The following is a 19,041-nucleotide window of genomic DNA, read 5'->3' as shown; positions in this document are numbered from 1 at the left end:
AAAATGGTTTACCCTCTAGCTGTTCTCAAGGACACAACATCTTTTAACATCATTATCTATTTTCCTTTCTCATGTTCCAGAATTGGGGACTCAGGACAGAAAAGTGTATCTATTTGTTTTTTGTTCTGTTTTGTTTTATTTTGAGACTAAATTTTATTGTATAGCCTAGGCTGCTGTGGGAGTGTCATCTATCAATCTGTTGATTTCATTGGCTAAGTAATAAACAAACTGCTTGAGCTCATAGCTTAGAACTAGGTGGGTGGAGTAAACAGAACAGAATGCTGGGAGGAAGAGGAAGTGAGCTCAGAGTCGACAGCTCTCCTCTCGGGAGCAGACGCCTCAGAAGAGACGCCATGCCCCGCTCCCGGGCAGACACACCCGATGAAGCTCCAACCCAGGATGGACGTGGGCTATAATCTTCCCAGTAAGACCGGTGCTCACAGATTATTAGAGATGGGTTGATCGGGATATCAGAATTAGCCAGTAAGGGCTAGAGCTAAAGGGCCAAGCAGTGTTTAAAAGAATACCGTTTCCGTGTAATTATTTCAGAGAATAAGCTAGCCATATGGGCAGCCGGGGTGCTGGGGACGCAGCCCCACCGCTCCTATCACTACACTAGGCTGTCTTGGAACTCTCTCTGTAGACCAGGCTAACCTTGAACTCAGAGATCCACTTGCCTCTGCCTTCTGCGTGTGAAGGTTAGAGAACTTGTGGGAGTTGGTTCTCTCTTTTCACCATATGGGTCTCAGGGATCCAAGCTGGATTGTCAGGATTGGCAGCAGGGGTCTTCATCAGCCACATCATCTCACCAGTCACGGGATAGAGAGTTTGGGAAAATACTTTAAAGAAACATTCTGAGTCTGGGACAAAAGAGATTCTTTTGCTCCCAGAATGGACTTTCAACAAACTGAAATAGCACGTGGTGATTTTCAATATATTACATAGGTATTCTGCGTAAGTCCACTCCAGTGGCAGAAGAATGGGACTTCACTGATTAGCCTGGGCCCATCCCTGGACCAGGAGTGGCACGAGTCCCACCTGGCTACTTGTCATGGAGTTGTGTTTGGGGGATAGCAGCCAACATGATCTATGACATGTTAAAATGTTGTGGGTGATCCAAAACCCCTAAAGAAGGCAGTAAATGTCAGTAGCGTGTGGGTGACATGCCACATTATCTGTTTAAAATGAGAGGGGAGGAGAGCTAGAGAGATGACTCGGCAGTTCAGAGTACTTACTGCTCTTGCAGAGGATCTGAGTTGAGTTCTCAGCATCTCAGACAGTTCTTGTCTGTCTTAACTCTAACTCTGGAGGATATAAAGCCTCTGGCCTCCATGGCTATCTATACCTACCTACACATACACACACACTTCAGAATAAAACACATCCTTAAAAAATGAAATAAGACATATGCTAGGGACTAAGGCTAGCTTGGTTGCTAGGGGCTTGTCTGGCATGCGTGAAGCTCTGGTATGATCCCTATCCACCATATAAACCAGGCATGGTGGCACACACCCATAATCCTAGCACTAGAGAGCTGGAGGCAGGAAGGTCAGAAATTTCAGATTATCTTCTGCTATGTAGAACGTTTGAAGCCAGCCTGGGATACATGAGACCTATCTCAAAACAGAAACAAAATAAAATGAGGCTTGCTGCTGTGTGTATCCCCCAAAGCTCCCAAAACAAGAAAGAAGTACCAAAGTACCGTGTACCAAAGATGCTTTATTGCATCACTGCTTTTCCCAATGAACAGTCAAAAACAAATAATATTAACAAATAAAAGTACCAGTTGAGAGGACCAGACATCAGATAGACACAGGACACGATTAAAAACATTAAAAAGACTACTGCGTCTATTTGTCATGTGTGTGTGCGTGTGTATGTGTGCGCACGGGTGTTGGTGGGCACTGCTAAGCCTCCATCGTGGAGCAGGCTGAGGCCCAGTGAAGTACCCGTGGAAACTGCATCATAGAGTGGATACCTGGGCCATTTGACACAGCTCCAGACTTCACACGGATTCCTGTTTTTATGGCTTTCCCAGGATCTATGTCTTGGGGAGGGCAGCCCCTGAGAAGTGCCCATTTGCTGTCTGAGGAGGGACACCAAGGGACTAGGTGCCACCGGCTCCCTTCTTCCTCACTTGCTCTTCCAGCATGGCTTCCTTGGCTTCCCTCTACTACCTAACGCTCATGGTTTTCCTCCATGCTTCTCCTACCAACTAACATCTGAAAGACTTGAATGTCCCCATGGAAGACAGAGCTAATCCAAGCCTCCTCATTCTCTTTGGAAGGTTCCTGGATGCCGGCAGTCCTCCTGAGAAAGCTGGGAGATGTTTCTGTCTCGTGCCTGTGTTCTTGGAGTGAGGCCCTACCACAAGCCACTGACTGTTCAAGGGTGGCCAGAGTCCGGAGCTCAGGAGCGGCACTGCCCAGGGACGGGTTATGAGGGGGTTCCCTCTAGATTGGAAATGCTTTTGGCCCACCAGGAAAGAAAAGCCTTACACCAATCACCATCTTAGCATTTTGTACTAACTGGAGAAAATCAACACTTAACAAGGCTCATAGTGTCTATGTGCATTTAATTTTATAGGTGTCTTCAGGGAGCTGCATTCTTCATACAGGTCCACACTCAGAGGGGTTGACAGATGGGGTAGACAGAACCCTGGAGGTCAGGTTTTTGTCTCTGCCCACTTCTCTTGTCCTCTAAACACTCAAAATCACAGCTCGTGTGGGCTGGGCTAGGGAGGGCTCCAAATTCTTCTCATTCTATACAGGAGGAGAGAGAAGAAGAGAGCTGAGGCTTAGAAAAGATTTCCAAACTGCAACAAGAGAACACTGAGATTTGGCAATTAACACCCTTGTCTTCTCTGGCTTTCTCCCTTATGTCTTTGGGGTGTTTCTGTTTGTTTTGACGCAGGATCTATTTAGTCTAGCCTGAGGTGGTGGTTTGAATGAGGATGGCCCCCATAGACTCACACATGTGAATACTTGGCCCCTGGGGGGTGGAACTGTTTGGGAAGGATTAGGAGGTGTGGCCCTGGCGGAGGAGCAGTGTCATTAGAGGCAGGCTTTGAGGTTTCAAAAGCCCATTCCCATTCCCAGTCAGCTCTCTCTGTCTCCTAAGGATATGAGCTCTCCTGCTCCTCCAGTGTCATGCCTGCCTGCCTGCCAACACACTCTCCACCACAATGGCCATGAACTCACCCGCCGAAATTGCAAGCCTCTAGTAATCTCTTCTATAGCTGGTCTTGGCCATGGTGTCTTATCAAGGCAATGGAAGTAACTAAGTCACCTGGCTTCAGATACATGGTCCTCATGCTTCAGCCTCCCAAATGCTGGGATACAGGTATGTGCACTGCTCCCAGCACGCTGGGTTTTGCTGCTGTTGGTATTTTCCATCACATTTGTTTTGTTTTTATGTCCTAGGGTCTTGATATGTAGCCCCAGTTGGGCTAGCCTGGAGTTCACATGTAGTCCAGGCTAGCCTGAATTTTACAGAGATATGCCTGCCTCTGCTTCCTGAGTGTTGGGGTTAAATGCATGTGCCAACACTGCCCAGAAGATTTGTTTTATTTTTTTTTATGTGCATGAGTGTTTTGCTTGCATTTATGTATGTATACCATGTGCTTGCCTGGAACTAGCAGAAACTGAAGAGGTCATTGGATTCCCTGGAACTAGAGTTGTGGGGGGGGGGGTGCTGGGAACCGAGCCCAGGTCCTCTCCAAGAGCCACCTCTCCAGCTCTGCTTCAGTTTCCCCCGCCTGGGCATTACATGCTGCAAAGTCAGAGGCGTCACTCACCTAGTAGTCAGGGCGAGGCATGCTTTGCTGGTTTGCATAAGGATTTTGGGTCTTGACTTTGGGGAAGATGCTGTTGCCAGCTTCGAAGTTGCTGAAGTCGAAGTTGTTGCTAAAGCCGGAGTTGCTGAAGCGGGAGTTGCTGAAGCCAGAATTGCTGAAACCGAAGTTGCTGAAGCCGGAATTGCTGAAGCCGGTCTGCTGCATTCGTACGTTCTGAAAGTCTTCATCAATCAACTTCTGTTCCTCCACATTCTTCTTTTTGTTTTTTGAACTATAATCAGTAAAATGAATTAGGATTTAAGGATGGCAACAAAGTTTCTTGAAGCAATCCCCCCTCCTCATACAGTCCTGGAACTCATTATATAGACCAGGCTGACCTTGAATTCACAGAGATCTGCCTGCCTGTGTCTCCCAAGTGTTGGGATGAAAGGGTGTGCCACCATGCCCAGGCCGACGTTGGCATTAGGTGTGCTTTTCAGTTGGTTATGAAACTCATAGAAGTGAAAGAGAAGCCATGACTTATGTCTGACACCAGCAGAATAAATGTCTACAGAAACATCCAGTGAGTGAGATGTGCTCAGCATACCATGGTCTTAGAAGAGGAAAACGGAGCCTGAGAAGATGGCTCTGCTTTCAAAGCACTTGGCACAGAAGTGTGGGGACCTGAGTTGGAATCCCTAGAGTCCATACAGATGTCAGGTGGGCATGCATGGAGGCCCACCTTTCTCTCTAGCACTTGGAAGGAGGGACTCGGGATAGAGATCTCTGGAATAAGTTAGCTAACCAGAGTAACCATTTCTGTGAGCCCTAGTGCAACTGAGAGATTCTGCCTCAGCTAACGGAGGAGCCCACAGCAGAGGGAACCTTCTGCCTCAGTTAGTGGAGGACCCCACAAAGAGGAAGCCTCCTGCCTCAACTAGTGAAGGAGCCCACGGCCGAGGAAGCCTCCTGACAGCAACCCTGGGTCTACATGTTCACCCACATGCATAGTACCTACACTAGTACATATGTGTTTACACAAACAGAACAAACTACACACATGTGTACAATGAGGAGAAAAGGAAAGAAGGTTTGGCAGCATGATAGGGCTTGTTGGGGCACTTCAGGGGCCTCTAGTGTGGGAATTCTAAGTGTTTGTGCTCACATGGTCGTCGTCCTACCTTACCCACATTATACACCTGCTTGTCTTCCTGTCCATGGGCCATAGTCCCACTCCCCAGATCAAGAGAGTAGGGACAGCCGGGCGATGGTGGCTCAAGCCTTTAATCTCAGTATTCAGGAGGCAGAGACAGGCGGATCTTTGTGAGTTCGAGGCCAGCCTGGTCTACAAGAGCTAGTTCCAGGACAGGCTCTATAGCTACAGAGAAACCCTGTCTCGAAAAACCAAAAAAAAAAAAAAAAAAAAGAGAGAGAGAGAGAGAGAGTAGGAACAGCTGTATCTATGACACAGGCCACCTGTGCTTCAGTCACATTGGGGATGGCATTCACCGGGTGCCTCAGATAGCTAGCTCATTTTGCCCTGGGAACCCTGCTTTTGATAGTCTCTCTAGCAAAGACTCCTCTTCCCTAAGGACTGATCATGGAGGCAAAGATTTCATGCTGTAATTCCAAGAACCCTGACTCTGTGGATGAGCTAAGAGCCTGGCTCTGCAGCAGGATGGAGAAGTCTTGATAAACAAACAAACCAAAAACTGTCACAAGGCCACCCAATTCGATAGTAACTCTGGTCTCCGGAGGGCCAGGACAGTCAGCCAACTACCTTAAGAAAAGAGGACATAGGCTTACTCCAAAACGAAGAAGGTTCTGCCTCTCTTCCTAGAAGTGAGAAAGCTAGATATTGTGGGGATGGCCCTGTGGCTTATTCTAGTTTTGCTCTGGGAAAGGTTAACATCAAAGTGGAAGAAAGCAGCAACAATAGAATAAGAACCGACTATGTCAGGCAGTGGTGGCGTATACATTTAGTCCCAGCACTTGGGAGGCAGAGGCAGGCAGATCTCTGTGAGTTGGAGGCCAGCTTGGTCTATAGAGCAAGTTCTAGGACAGCCAGGGCTATACAGAGATGTTGCGGGAGGTCCTCCCACTCCTCCAGCCTATCACCGCTGAGGTACCAGCCCACTGGGGCGTGGTTTCTCTCCCTTTAAAAAAGCGGCCACTTCCCTCTCCTCTCTCTCTTCACTTCCTGCTCCGCCTGTGACTAGACTCCTTTCCTGGTTGCGTAGAGGGCTGTTGCCTAGGACAGTGATCTGTAAGTTTTTTCCCCTTTAAATAAATACCACCCTAATAATCATAACCCCGAATTGGTGTGGCATTGTTTGTGACTTACGCCTTCATTTTGGCGCCCAACGTTTGGTTTTAGAACCTCTCCTTTCCCCACTCCCAGCCCCAAGTTCGGCTTGGCGGCTGCGGGCTTGGCGGGCGCAAGTTCAGCTTGGCGGCTGCGGGCTTGGCGGGCTCTAGTTCGGCTTGGCGGGAGCCCCTCCTTCCTCAGCCACCAGAGGCCTTGGACTTCCCACGTGGATTTAAACTCCACAGGCCCGTGTAGTCTCTGGCCACCTGGTTTGCTCTTTTCTGAGTCATTTTTAAATCTCCCTTGCAAGTACAGCTCTTAAGTGGCACGAACCAGAGCACGTGGTTGCTGAAAGCTGCAACCCCTCAGGGTGACTTGTTCTGTCTCAGGAATTGATTTAATTAGATTTATTTTGTTGAGAAACTTTCATTTTCCAGTTTTTAACATCTACTAAGGCACTGAAACAGGACCATGTTTTCACCGCGACTCTGCAACAGCGCCACCTGCTGGATAATAGGTAATATTGCAGTTTTTGTTTCTAACGCAAATTTTACTGCTTTGTTTTCACTAATACAATGGATTAGTAAATTTATATTTACTAATACAATGAATTACATCATACAAGGTTTATATGATTATGGGGATACCTTAATTTTCTTGTTACTAGCCTTCAGTTTTCTTTTCCATATTCTATCATTAAGGAAGAATATGGCACTACTAAGAACGATTGAATCTTTACGTACTAATAATGAACAGAAGAATATGGCACTCCTAAGAATGATAGAATCTTTACGAACTAATAATGAACAACTAATTGACAGGATTAAAATTATTGAAAATCAGAGGTTATCTGAACAAGTGGATACTATGACAGACAAAATTGATTCCATATCCAAGGGTATTAGAAAGTTACCTGAAAGGGTTCAGGCTGTTGAATTTGACGTTCAGACTTTATCACAAAGTTTTGATAAGGTAACAGACAGAATGTACCTCCAAGATGGGAATCTACATGATATACAAGAAAAGTTTAAGGAGGACATGTTATCTTTGAAGGAAAAAATTAAAGCTTTGGAATCACAGGTGCAGAATGGGGACCAAAAAATTGATACCTCAGTAAAATCACTGGAAATATATACAGGTCAGGAGATTCAGGATTTAAGAGAGACAATGATAAAAAGATTTGAAAAGATTGGGGAAATTATTACAGCTGGTGAACAGAGTAAGGAAACACAAGGACAGGATATAAGGCCTCCACCAGCTATTAGAACTGGCTTACCCAGGGTTCTAGCGACATACCCTATACTTAATTCTGAAAAAGCATCAACTTCTAAAGGCTCAAAGGGAGTCAGAGAAGCTAGATGGACGCCAATAGCAATGAATGATCTGAAAGAAATTAAGCAAGCTGTTGTTAATTTTGGCTTGCACAATGCATATGTAAAGGAAATGATAAGGACTTGGGCTTCTAATGCTAGAGCTACTCCCCATGATTTCCATCAGTTAGTGTCTGCAGTTTTAGATAATGGACCTTCCTTGATGTTTGGAATTTATTTCAGAGAAGAATCCAAACATATGGAACAGCAAGGAAGAGCAAAAGGTATTGAGGTTTCCCAAGATCAAATTCTTGGTGCAGGAGAATATGCTGATCCACAGGTCCAAGCTCTTTATGACGATGAAGTACTGTGTCTATGTCACCAAGCAGCTTTAAATGCTTGGAATAGGATACAAGATCCAGCAAAAAGGGTTGAATCATATACCAGAATTAGGCAGGGACAGAGAGAACCCTTTATTGACTTTTTGCAAAGATTAATTAAGGCTCTGGACATAGGGGTAACAGACCCAGAAGCTAGACGAATACTTCTTGAATCTCTAGCTTTTGAGAATGCAAACATAGAATGCAAAAAGATAATTGGGCCTTTAAAGTCTAGATCAGCACCTATGGATGAATGGATTCAGCATACGATGAATGTTGAGACGTTTAGCTATAATGATGAATCTTGGGTAGGAGAAGCGATTTCCAAAGCAATGAGGAGACATCAAACTGCCAGGTGTTTTAATTGTGGTAAATTAGGACATTTGCAAAGGAATTGCAGGCAAAGAATTTCTAGGAATAATATCTCTTCTGGGAATGACAAAAATAGGAGACCTCGGCCTTCAGGTATATGTAGGAGATGCGGTAAAGGCAGGCATTGGTCCAACGAATGTAGGTCAACAACAGACAGACGGGGCAATCCGATATCATCGGGAAACTCCTTGGGGGGCCTCTCGCAGGCCCCCAAGCCAACAGTGGCCCAGACATTCCCAGTCACAGTGGAGAACGTGCCTCACCAAGAAAATTAAAAGCTCCAATTTCTGCTGTAAAAAGTAATACTGGTCTAAATGAAGAATTACGTGTGGAGGATGAGTCAAAAAACCCAATAGGACAGAGTAAACGTATATTTTGGCAGACTTCTATTAATGATCAAAGACCAAAGCTAAGAGTCTGTATAAATGGCACTTTTATTGAAGGCTTATTAGACACAGGTGCGGATGTAAGTATCATTACCCCAGAATCTTGGCATCCGAATTGGCCTCTTCAAGAGGTAGATGTTCAATTCCTGGGAATTGGAACCCTATCTCGTGTAAAACAAAGCACAAGATGGGTTGAATGCATAGGGCCCGAAGGGCAAATAGGAAGACTAAGGCCATATATAGCCAATATTGCCATAAATTTATGGGGCCGTGACCTGCTACAGCAATGGAATACCCAGATTAACATTCCTGTATTTCCAGGAACTCATAATTCTGGGAAGGATATGATGAGGTATTATGGAAAAAGGTCACCAGCCATTCAGGCTGTACAAGAACATACAGCAAATACCAAACCTTTAGAGGTACCAACGGCCCTACCTTTAAAATGGCTAACTGAGAAGCCAATATGGACCAAACAATGGCCTCTAGCTGAAGATAAACTACAGGCATTGGAACAGCTGGTGCAAGAGCAACTAGATGCTCACCATATTGAAGAATCAACCAGCCCTTGGAATTCTCCTGTGTTTGTTGTAAAAAAGAAATCTGGTAAATGGAGAATGGTGACAGATCTAAGAGCTGTCAACAAAGTAATTCAACCTATGGGCCCACTACAATCTGGAATTCCTTTGCCTTCTCTGTTACCAAAAGGATGGCCTCTTATAGTTATTGATTTGAAAGATTGTTTTTTCACTATACCGTTACAAAAAAAGGATAGAGAAAAATTTGCCTTCACAGTGCCTACTTACAATAATTCTCAGCCTAATAGGAGATATCAATGGACTGTCCTCCCACAGGGTATGCTCAATAGTCCTACACTGTGCCAATATTTTGTAAGTAAGCCATTGGAAATAATTCGTAAACAATTCCCCAAGTCCATCATTTATCATTACATGGATGACATCTTATTATCTGATTCAAATAAAGATACTTTAGAAAGGATGTTTGAAGAAGTAAAGAAAGTCTTGCCTAGGTGGGGATTACAAATTGCCCCTGAAAAGATTCAAAGAGGAAATTCTATTAATTACCTAGGTTACAGAATAGGGTTAGAGAAAATTAAAACGCAAAAGGCACAAATTAGGAGAGACCGGTTAAAGACTCTTAATGACTTCCAAAGATTGTTAGGAGACATTTCCAGTCTACGACCAGCTGTTGGGATAACACCTGATCTAATAGTTCATTTAAACAAAACCTTAGATGGTGATAAAGATTTGAATAGTCCAAGAGAACTGACAGCTGAAGCAGAAAAGGAACTGACAATGATTGAGGAAAAATTACAGGAGGCACATGTGGATAGGGTGAACCCAAATCTTAGCTGCATCCTAGTCATATTGCCTTCCAGAATTTCTCCTACAGGGATTCTAATGCAGAGGGAAGATATTATTTTAGAGTGGATATTTATACCTAATAAACCAAGTAAAAAATTAAAAACTTATGTGGAAAAGGTCTCTGAATTAATTATAAAAGGTAAGCTGAGACTTCGTCAACTAGCAGGTATAGACCCAGCAGAAATTATAGTGCCTTTTACTACTGAAGAAATAAAAAAGTTATGGGAAGACAATGAACCGTGGCAAAGAGCTTGTGCTAACTTTTTGGGAGAAATTAATAGCAACTATCCCAAAAGTGATAGACTTAATCTCATAAAAAGAACTTCTTGGATTCTTCCTAGAATTGTACGTGATGCTCCAATAACTGGAGCCCGTACGTTCTATACTGATGCAAATAAATCAGGGAAAGCAGGTTACAAGTCAGATGAATTGAGTAAGGTGGAACAAAGCCCTTATAATTCTGTCCAGAAGGCAGAATTATATGCCATTCTTATGGTGCTAAGGGATTTTAAAGAACCTCTTAATATAGTTACAGATTCACAATATGCAGAAAGAGTTATCTTGCATATTGAAACCGCTGAATTTATACCAGATGATACAGAGTTGACTTCATTGTTTATCCAGGTACAAGACATAATCAGGAACAGGCTTTGTCCGATGTACATAACACACATCCGGTCCCATACAGGTCTGCCTGGTCCTCTAGCCCAAGGCAATGCTGAGATTGATCAATTATTGATTGGAAGTGTGTTGCAGGCCTCGGAATTTCATAAGAAGCATCATGTCAATAGTAAAGGCCTAAAGAAAGAATTTTCCATTACTTGGCAACAAGCTAAGGACATTATAAAGAGATGTCCTACTTGTTCTTTCTATAATCAAACACCGTTGCCTGCAGGGAGTAACCCAAAGGGTACTAAGAGAAATGAAATCTGGCAGATGGATGTGTTCCACTTTATGGAATTTGGTAAATTAAAATATGTACACCACACCATAGACACGTATTCAGGTTTTCAATGGGCTACAGCCCTGAGCTCAGAAAAGGCTGATTTAGTAATCACACATTTATTGGAAGTTATGGCCATCATGGGTATACCTGCGCAAATAAAGACAGATAATGGTCCAGCATATGTATCTAAGAAAATGAAACGCTTTTTTGATTATTATAATATAAAACACATTACAGGTATACCAAATAATCCTACAGGTCAGGCAGTTATAGAAAGATCAAATCGTACTATAAAGGATATGCTGAACAAACAGAAAGGGACTGAAAATACCCCCAGAAATAGATTACATAATGCTTTATTAACCTTGAATTTTCTTAACGCTAATGAGAAAGGAACGACAGCAGCAGAAAGACATTGGATAATGGAAAAGTCTGCTGAACTAAATCAACCGATTTATTTCAAAGATGTGCTGACCTCTCAGTGGAAGCCAGGAGATGTGCTACGTTGGGGAAGGGGTTTTGCTCTTGTTTCCACAGGAGAAGAAAAATTATGGATACCATCAAAATTAATAAAGTTTCGATTTGAAGAGGAGAAACCTCTTGGAAAGGAGAAATGACAACTCATCCACAACGATGATATTCATACAGGTGGTAAGAAAAACATATAGAATGGGGGCAGGGTTCTGTTCTTATCTCCACAGGAAAACACTCATTTTTGAGAAATTCAAGGGACCCTGGATGTTTGGATACTGACAGATGGAAAAATACCTGCCCAATAGGAAATATCAAGACAACTGAATCGGTTGTGTAAGTAATATTAAACCATATTTCTAAATTTATAAAGCTGGTTTTGAAGTTGGACTCTGGCTCAGTCCCTCTCCAATTCCAAGCCTGTTAGTAAGAGAAAAACCCAGAGTTTCTGGAGTTTCTGTCTCATGTCAAGAGCCATGATGTGGGACAGAAAGAAATATGAGTTTAGAAAACATCTTTGCTTTTCTTCATATCTATCATACTTTTCATTGAATATATCTATCATGTCTTTCATTGAATATATATATATGTCTATATATGTCTATATGATTAATGTTTAAGTTTTTCATAATGAACAATGAGTTTTTCCTGAAGTGACATTTGAAGTTTCCAGGAAGAAGATGGGGCCCCATAACAACAACTCCACCTGGTTGATATGACGTCATGATACTGATAGCGCTACTACAAGACCTGCTTTTGGTACCAGCTGCACAAGACAGTTCCAACTTGGTTAGCTGAAATGGTGCACATCTTATACAACATTTTGGCCAGACCTGCACAAAATAATCAGAGACTATTGGCAATTTTAAAAGACATTGATCTTGAAATTTAACCATCATTTTACTTTCACAGGATCCCCCAGAAAGAACGTCGCCCCCATGACAGCTGGAAGTAATTCTAGAGGACGACGTCCCCTCTCCCAGTAAAGTTTGCCCTTGGGTTTAGGGACATCATTTAGGGGTTGATTATAATTAGTATACGATTGAGAGTTGGGGGAGGAATTTTATACGCTCAGGGATCATTTTGAAAAAAAAAAAAAGAGGGATGATGGGATAATAGATTTGTAATTGTGAGTTACTGTTTTTAGACAAATACATTGGTATAGATTCTTGTATATTGATACAAAGTTAAATTATATTGACTATTGTACGCATGCATGTTTCTACCTCTGTTTAAAACATTTTTTATGTATTGACATATATTGTATTGATATATATATATTGTATATATTTACCATATTGCAGTGTACATTTCTACCTCTGATTAAGATACTTATATAATGATTGTGTATTGATATATATTTACCTACTGCAATGTATATTTGTACATTGTTTATATTTGGAGGTCATTGTCCTCATTTGTTTCACAGTCGTTTATTGTCTTAGTCTTTAAGTTAGATAGATATTGAGAATTATATAGACTAATAGTCATCTAAGTTTGTCATTTATAATAGACTAATCAGGTTCTTTAGATATATAGAGATTATACTCAGTATAGATAGATAATCTTCAACTTCTTCAAAGAGCTGTAGAAAATGGCCTTTAATCTAACTCAGAGTTTTGTGGTAGTGAGACACAATTTCTCCTGGCAACACCACTCTTTTCCCGAGAGAATGTTGAGCACCAAAGACACTCCACCTGGAGCCTTTCTTTTTGGCAGAACTGGCGTTTGGGCAAAGAAATGCCCATACCTCAACAACTGACAAAGATACAGAGCATGCATCAATGGATAAAACAGGACTGTCATATCCTGCCAAGACAGGGTAAGATAGTTTTGAAAAGTTGCTTGCCTTAGAAAATGGTATGTCAGTTATGTTAGGCCTTAGCCAAAGTTGGTTGCTTCAACGATGCTAATGTGACTTTGGGTGATTGCCCAGGTAGCTAGTTGTCTCTGTAATTTGTTGCATGTTTTGGAAGTTGTTTTACTGAACTTCCTAATTACCCAGGTAACATTATTTCCCTTCTCAGATCTTCGATGGGGTTGAAGACTATATTAATGTAGTTACTTTCTCTCATGACTTGGTCAAGTTATTTATTATACAAGACCTAAGCTAGTTAGAATAGGATATTTGTACTTATTGTATATAATTTCATAGTAGGTTTAGAACTCTCTTATTTAAACAAAAGGGGGAGGTGTTGCGGGAGGTCCTCCCACTCCTCCAGCCTATCACCGCTGAGGTACCAGCCCACTGGGGCGTGGTTTCTCTCCCTTTAAAAAAGCGGCCACTTCCCTCTCCTCTCTCTCTTCACTTCCTGCTCCGCCTGCGACTAGACTCCTTTCCTGGTTGCATAGAGGGCTGTTGCCTGGGACAGTGATCTGTAAGTTTTTTCCCCTTTAAATAAATACCACCCTAATAATCATAACCCCGAATTGGTGTGGCATTGTTTGTGACTTACGCCTTCACAGAGAAACCTTGTCTCAAAAAACAAAAACAAACAAAACAAAAAGAACTGGGTATCTGTCCATCCTCTACAGTTATAGCGGGAAAAGGCCAGAATGTGTTACCAGAATATAAGATCTGAGCTAAATGTTAGGGGAGAAAGCAGCTGCCTCACAATGTGGAGTCCACTGGGCACATGTCGATGGGAAGAGGGTGGCAGCATCCTTTTCTTGGCTACTGGAAGAGAGGCAGTATCGCTAGAAATTGCTGAATGGCTAAAGAGACCTCACTTCCCTTCCCTTATGAGACCAAAGGCACCAAGCTGAGATGACCTGACCACTTTAAAACCCGGGGTTTCTGCAGAGGTTGCCTTGGGACCCTGCTGAGGGTCATTCAGCAGAGTCCTAGGCAAGTGCATGCTTTGGGGGGAAGTTATATTTGACAACATCAATGGAATTAAATATGTCTTTGTTTCAAGGCTGTCCCATAGAGCCCAGGCTGGCCTGAAACTCCTTATGTAGTCTCCTGTCTCTACCAGCTGAGCTGGAATGACAGGGAGCCACCACCACATCTGGTTTGTGCTATGAGAGGTCAAATCCAGGACTTCATGCAGCCTATGCAAACACTCTACCAACTGAGCCCCAGACCCGTTCCTGGATTTTGTTTTGGTGAGGTAGGATCTCATGTAGTCAAGGCTGGCCTCAAACCTGTTGCTATGTAGTTGAGGATGGCCCTAAACTCTTAATCCTCCTGACTCCACTTTCCAAGGATTGAGTACAGGGATGTATAGCTATGCATAACAAGTTAAATGGTGCTAAGGGAAAGTGGTTTTTCTGTTGTTTGAGACAGAGACTCTCTATATAGCCCTAGCTGGTCTCAAACTCACAGAGATCCGCCTGCCTCTGTCTCCTGAGTGCTCAGATTAAAGGGGTGCACCACCACACCTGGCCCTCGTGAACAGTGATTAACGCCACAGAAAACTGATTGCTGGGTCTGATTAGTGTGAAGCAAAAATAAAACTGAACAAAAAATTTAAAACATAAAGGATATAGAAATATATATACATATATATACAATGACTTAAGAAGATAAAATTGAGGAAAGGCTACAGTGATGTTCAATGGATAAGAACACATACACTTCTTGGAGAAGACCCGAGTTCAGGTTCCAACACCAGGTTGGGTAGCTCTAGGGGATATGAATATGATACTCTCTCCTGGATTCCTCGAGTGCTTGTATTGACACGCACTTATACAAGCATACATAAATAAACATGTACATAAAATACATACACATACTTACATAAAAATAGTATAAATCTTTTAAAAAAAGAAAATAATTTAAATAAGAAAAAAACATTCAATTGTGGGAGAGAGGCCCGCCTTGTTTGTTTGCTCTTCCCACCCATGAATATGTTTTGGAAAGCAGCTTATCTAGCAGTATCTACACACACACACACACACACACACACACACACACACACACGCACACCCGTACCTCACTGAGATGATAAATGCAATCAGCAGGATGAGAATGAAGGCTCCGGCTATGGTGCCCACAATGGTGAGGATCAGCTGAAATGCTGAAAGGGAACAGACAAGAATCCTTGTTAGCTTTAACTGTCAACTTGGCACAACCTAGGCTGGGAAGAGAGTTTTAATGAGGCATTATCTAAACGGGGTTAGCCTATGTGGTATGCCTGGGGCAGAGGGGTCTTGACTGTTAGTTGATACAGGAAGACCCAGTCCACTGTGGGAAGCATCATTCCCTAGGCGGGCCGTCCTGAACAGTAGGAGAGAATGAAGCTAGCTGGGAGCAAGAAAGCAGCAAACAAGGACCCACATGCTCATTCTCCTTTTGCTCTTGGCTGTAGACTGCAATGCTTTGAGTTCCTGCCTTGGTTTCCCCAAAACAGTAGACTGTAACCTGGAATTATAAACCAAACACAGCTTTTTCTCTCTTAGGGTGTTTGTCTCAGCAACAGAAATGAAACTGGAACAGATGGCCTCCAACAATCGGGTCCTGCTGTCTACTGCACAGAGACTCGTGTTTCCAGGGTCTCAGTGTGAGCTCCATCGGGTTCCTGTCTCCCAGCCCTTCAGAGAGGCACACAGGACAGGTGCCCATCTCTGCTGCTACCCTCTCCTTGTCCTCATGCCCTTACTATGCCCTAACCATTAGGTGGTCTGCAACTCACAACCATTACATGCACCCTTGCCAGCTATGAAATCCCAAATACAAAAGGGGCTGATGGTGGCCAGGTCTTCCTGGGCTATGTGGGTTTGAGGACCTCACTGCAGTCTACACTCTCTCTCCATCTCTCCTGCCATTGCCTGCCCTCCATCAGGGTTAAACATGTCATTAGTAGAGGAGGCAGGTAGTGAATAGCTTATGAAGGAGGAGACTGTTAACGCCTACACTCTTCTACCTCAGACTCGTGCTATAGACCTTTCGGTATGTAACCCAGGATGGGTTCTCCTGCCTCGGCATCCTGAGTACTGAGATTACAGACATTCAACACTTTGCCTGGCTGCTATGGACTCTTGAAATATGGCCATAAGAATAGCCTGTGAACATAACGCTCACACCAGTTCCAAACGCTTAACCTGACAAACACTAGAAAACTCATTCATGGCAGGTGGTGGTGGCACACACCTTTAATCCCAGCACCCGAGAGGCAGAGGCAGGAAGATCTCTGGGAGTTTGAGGCCAACCTAGGTCTACATAGCCAGTTCTAGGTCAGCCAGGATTATACAGTAAAACCCTGATGCCAAAATAAATAAATAAATGAATAAATAATAAGATTTGATAAGACCAACCTGAGCACTTAAATGCCTGCTTTCTAAATGCTCACCAATACCCACCATTTTTGGAAGCACCATCTATAATACAGAAATTGAGTATGATGACTAAGGATATGATGACCCTTCTCTGGTTTGGAGTGGGTTCAGAGGCACCAGCTCACCCCTGGGTCTGAGTTCTGTTATTTTCAACAACAGCCATCACCTAAGGGTGAGTAAGGGAGGCAGGACCCAGGAGACAAACTCCAAGCTGAGCTTCTCTCTCAGTGAATGCCCGAAGACTGGCGGAGTGGGGAGGACTCTGGATGTAGTCCACATGTGTTTCTTGGGTGTTTAGTAACTTAGGGTGTCTATACTTACGGTCTTTGCAGTCCTGGCCTCTATAGCCAAAGGGACACCTGGAACACAGTCACAATAGGAAGCCACATTAAAACCCTTGTGGAGAGTATGCTGGAGTTCCCACCCCAATTTCTATTTCTCCCTCCCTGTCTGCCTTTCATTCTGTTCTCCTTGCTCTTTCTGTTATCTTCTTCATGCTACCACTTTTCCAAGAGAATATTCCACGTGGTTCTAGTATGGTGAGGTGTGCTCAATCCAATATGGTTTCATTTGCCACAGACTGAACATAGGCTCCTCTGAACTCCAGGAAGGCTTGGCAATTCAGGTGAAACTGAACCCAAGAGGCATGGAGTAGCACGGCCTCTCTCAAGGGGCAACTGGTGAGCAAGAGCCTGTCACTCATGTTCATCTTGGTTTCCTCATCCCACAGCGGGCACCTAACATGTCTTTCACAACTGTATGGTAGGTCCTACCTACGGTGGTTCCTGGAGATGCAGCCTGCTCCAAAACTCTTGGATGATGATGGCACAGTGATACGCTAAACCTGCCAACCCATGCCAGCTTGCCAGCTCCTGATGCTAAACCTTCATATGTGCTGCAAGTTCTAGCCTCGCTATGCTGTGACGAGACAAAGATGGAGTGGTTTCTTACGCTTCACACTTGTCATTGGTGGACCTCTGGTAGCCCGGCATGCACGCACACTTCAGTGGTCCGTCACCATTCTTTAAGCATTGCTTCTTCTCCTCTGCTCTGCAGGATCTAGAACACTCGAGAGCTTTAAAACAAAGTGATTTCAACGTCATTATCAGAAACAATATATTTTTTTAAAAGAAAATTTAAAAAGTGTGTGTGCGTACATGTGTGCACGTGTGTGTGTGTGTGTGTGTGTGTGTGTGGTGGCAGACATATTCCACAGCACATGTGTGAAGTCACAGGACAAGTTAATGGGTAGAGTCGGTTCTCTCCTCCCATCTTTATCTGGGTTTGGGGAATAAACTCAGGCTTGCTCAGAAAGTGCCTTTGCTGGTTGAGTCACCCCACCAGCACAGAGACAGTCTCTTCAACCCCAATATAGCATGTGATAGCATACAATTTTGTACACTGGCTTTTCTAAGTAAAATAAGAATGTGTCTTCTGTGAAGATGACCATGGGCCACCTCGGCAGCTCCTAGGCCATGGGAACTCAAGCAGTCAAGTTTGTCTTTTGAAAATACAAGAAGCCAGGTGGTGCTGTCACACATGTACACACTTTTAATTCCAGCCCTGGGCGGGGGGGGGGGGGGGGCAGGGAGCAGAGGCAGGCGGATCTCTGTGAGTTTAAGGCCAGCCTGGTCTACAGAAAGAGTTCTAGGATAGCTAGGACGGTTACACAGAGAAATCTTGTTTTGAAACAACCCCTGCCTGCCCCCCTCAAAGAAAAAGAAAAAGAAAGGAAACACAAGAGAAGAGAAAGTGAGAATTGTGAAGACTGTTTGGGAGCAGGGACACTTACGAAGACAAAAAGGATTCTGTGGGGTCGACCTTGTAAACCCAGGTTTGCATGCGCATTGTAAAGGATTCTGGCAGTCTTCATCATTCTTTTCACAGCCATAATAGTCACACCGATCTTCTTCTGTGAGAGGCATAAATAGTTCAAAAACACATTGAGCATACCCATATAATCCATGAAAGCTCTTCGCTGCCTCATGCTCAGTCTCTATTCAATATCATTTAATTTTTCCTTTTTTTAAATTTTTTTCAAGACAGGGTTTCTCTGTAGCTTTAGAGCCTGTCCTAGAACTCACTTTGTAGACCAGGCCAGCCTCAGACTCACAGAGATCTACCTGCTTCTGCCTCCCAAGTGCTGGGATTAAAGGCATATGCCCAGTTTTTGACACTGTTTAATTTTTTTTTTTTAATTTCAGTGTGTGTGAGTTATGCCATGTATGTTGGTTCCCACCAAGACCAAAAGAGGGTATCAGATTCTCTGGAGCTGGAGTTAAAGGTTGTTAGGCCCCTGACAAGGTTGCTGCAATACAAGCTCCAGTTCAGTCTTCACGATTAAACAGCAAGCTTTACTAACCACTGACCATCTCTGCAGGCCCTGACTATTATCCCCTTAGCCAGACAATCCTCTGGAAGACTCTGA

The 19,041-nt window shown here is 43.5% G+C and overlaps 1 protein-coding gene across 1 annotated transcript in view; it reads right to left on the bottom strand.

Annotated features, from left to right (window-relative positions):
• Positions 1–1,701: 1,701 nt before the first annotated feature.
• Positions 1,702–19,041, bottom strand: part of Muc13 (mucin 13, cell surface associated) — a 39,540-nt gene continuing 22,200 nt past the window's right edge. The window contains exons 7-12 of the mRNA XM_041673343.1: positions 18,406–18,525; positions 17,565–17,688; positions 16,935–16,972; positions 15,271–15,355; positions 3,797–4,067; positions 1,702–2,762 (exon numbers count right to left, since the gene is read on the bottom strand). Coding sequence (XP_041529277.1) covers positions 3,797–4,067; positions 15,271–15,355; positions 16,935–16,972; positions 17,565–17,688; positions 18,406–18,525 — 638 coding nt within the window. The 3' untranslated portion in view covers positions 1,702–2,762. The remainder of the gene's footprint in view (positions 2,763–3,796; positions 4,068–15,270; positions 15,356–16,934; positions 16,973–17,564; positions 17,689–18,405; positions 18,526–19,041) is intronic.

Source organism: Microtus oregoni, unplaced genomic scaffold, assembly GCF_018167655.1.
Source record: "Microtus oregoni isolate MIOR12 unplaced genomic scaffold, Mior012 000023F_ref0000262, whole genome shotgun sequence".
Lineage (NCBI taxonomy): Eukaryota > Metazoa > Chordata > Mammalia > Rodentia > Cricetidae > Microtus > Microtus oregoni.
The sequence above is the reverse complement of the archived record's forward strand: the minus strand, read 5'-3'. Positions and strand labels throughout refer to the sequence as shown.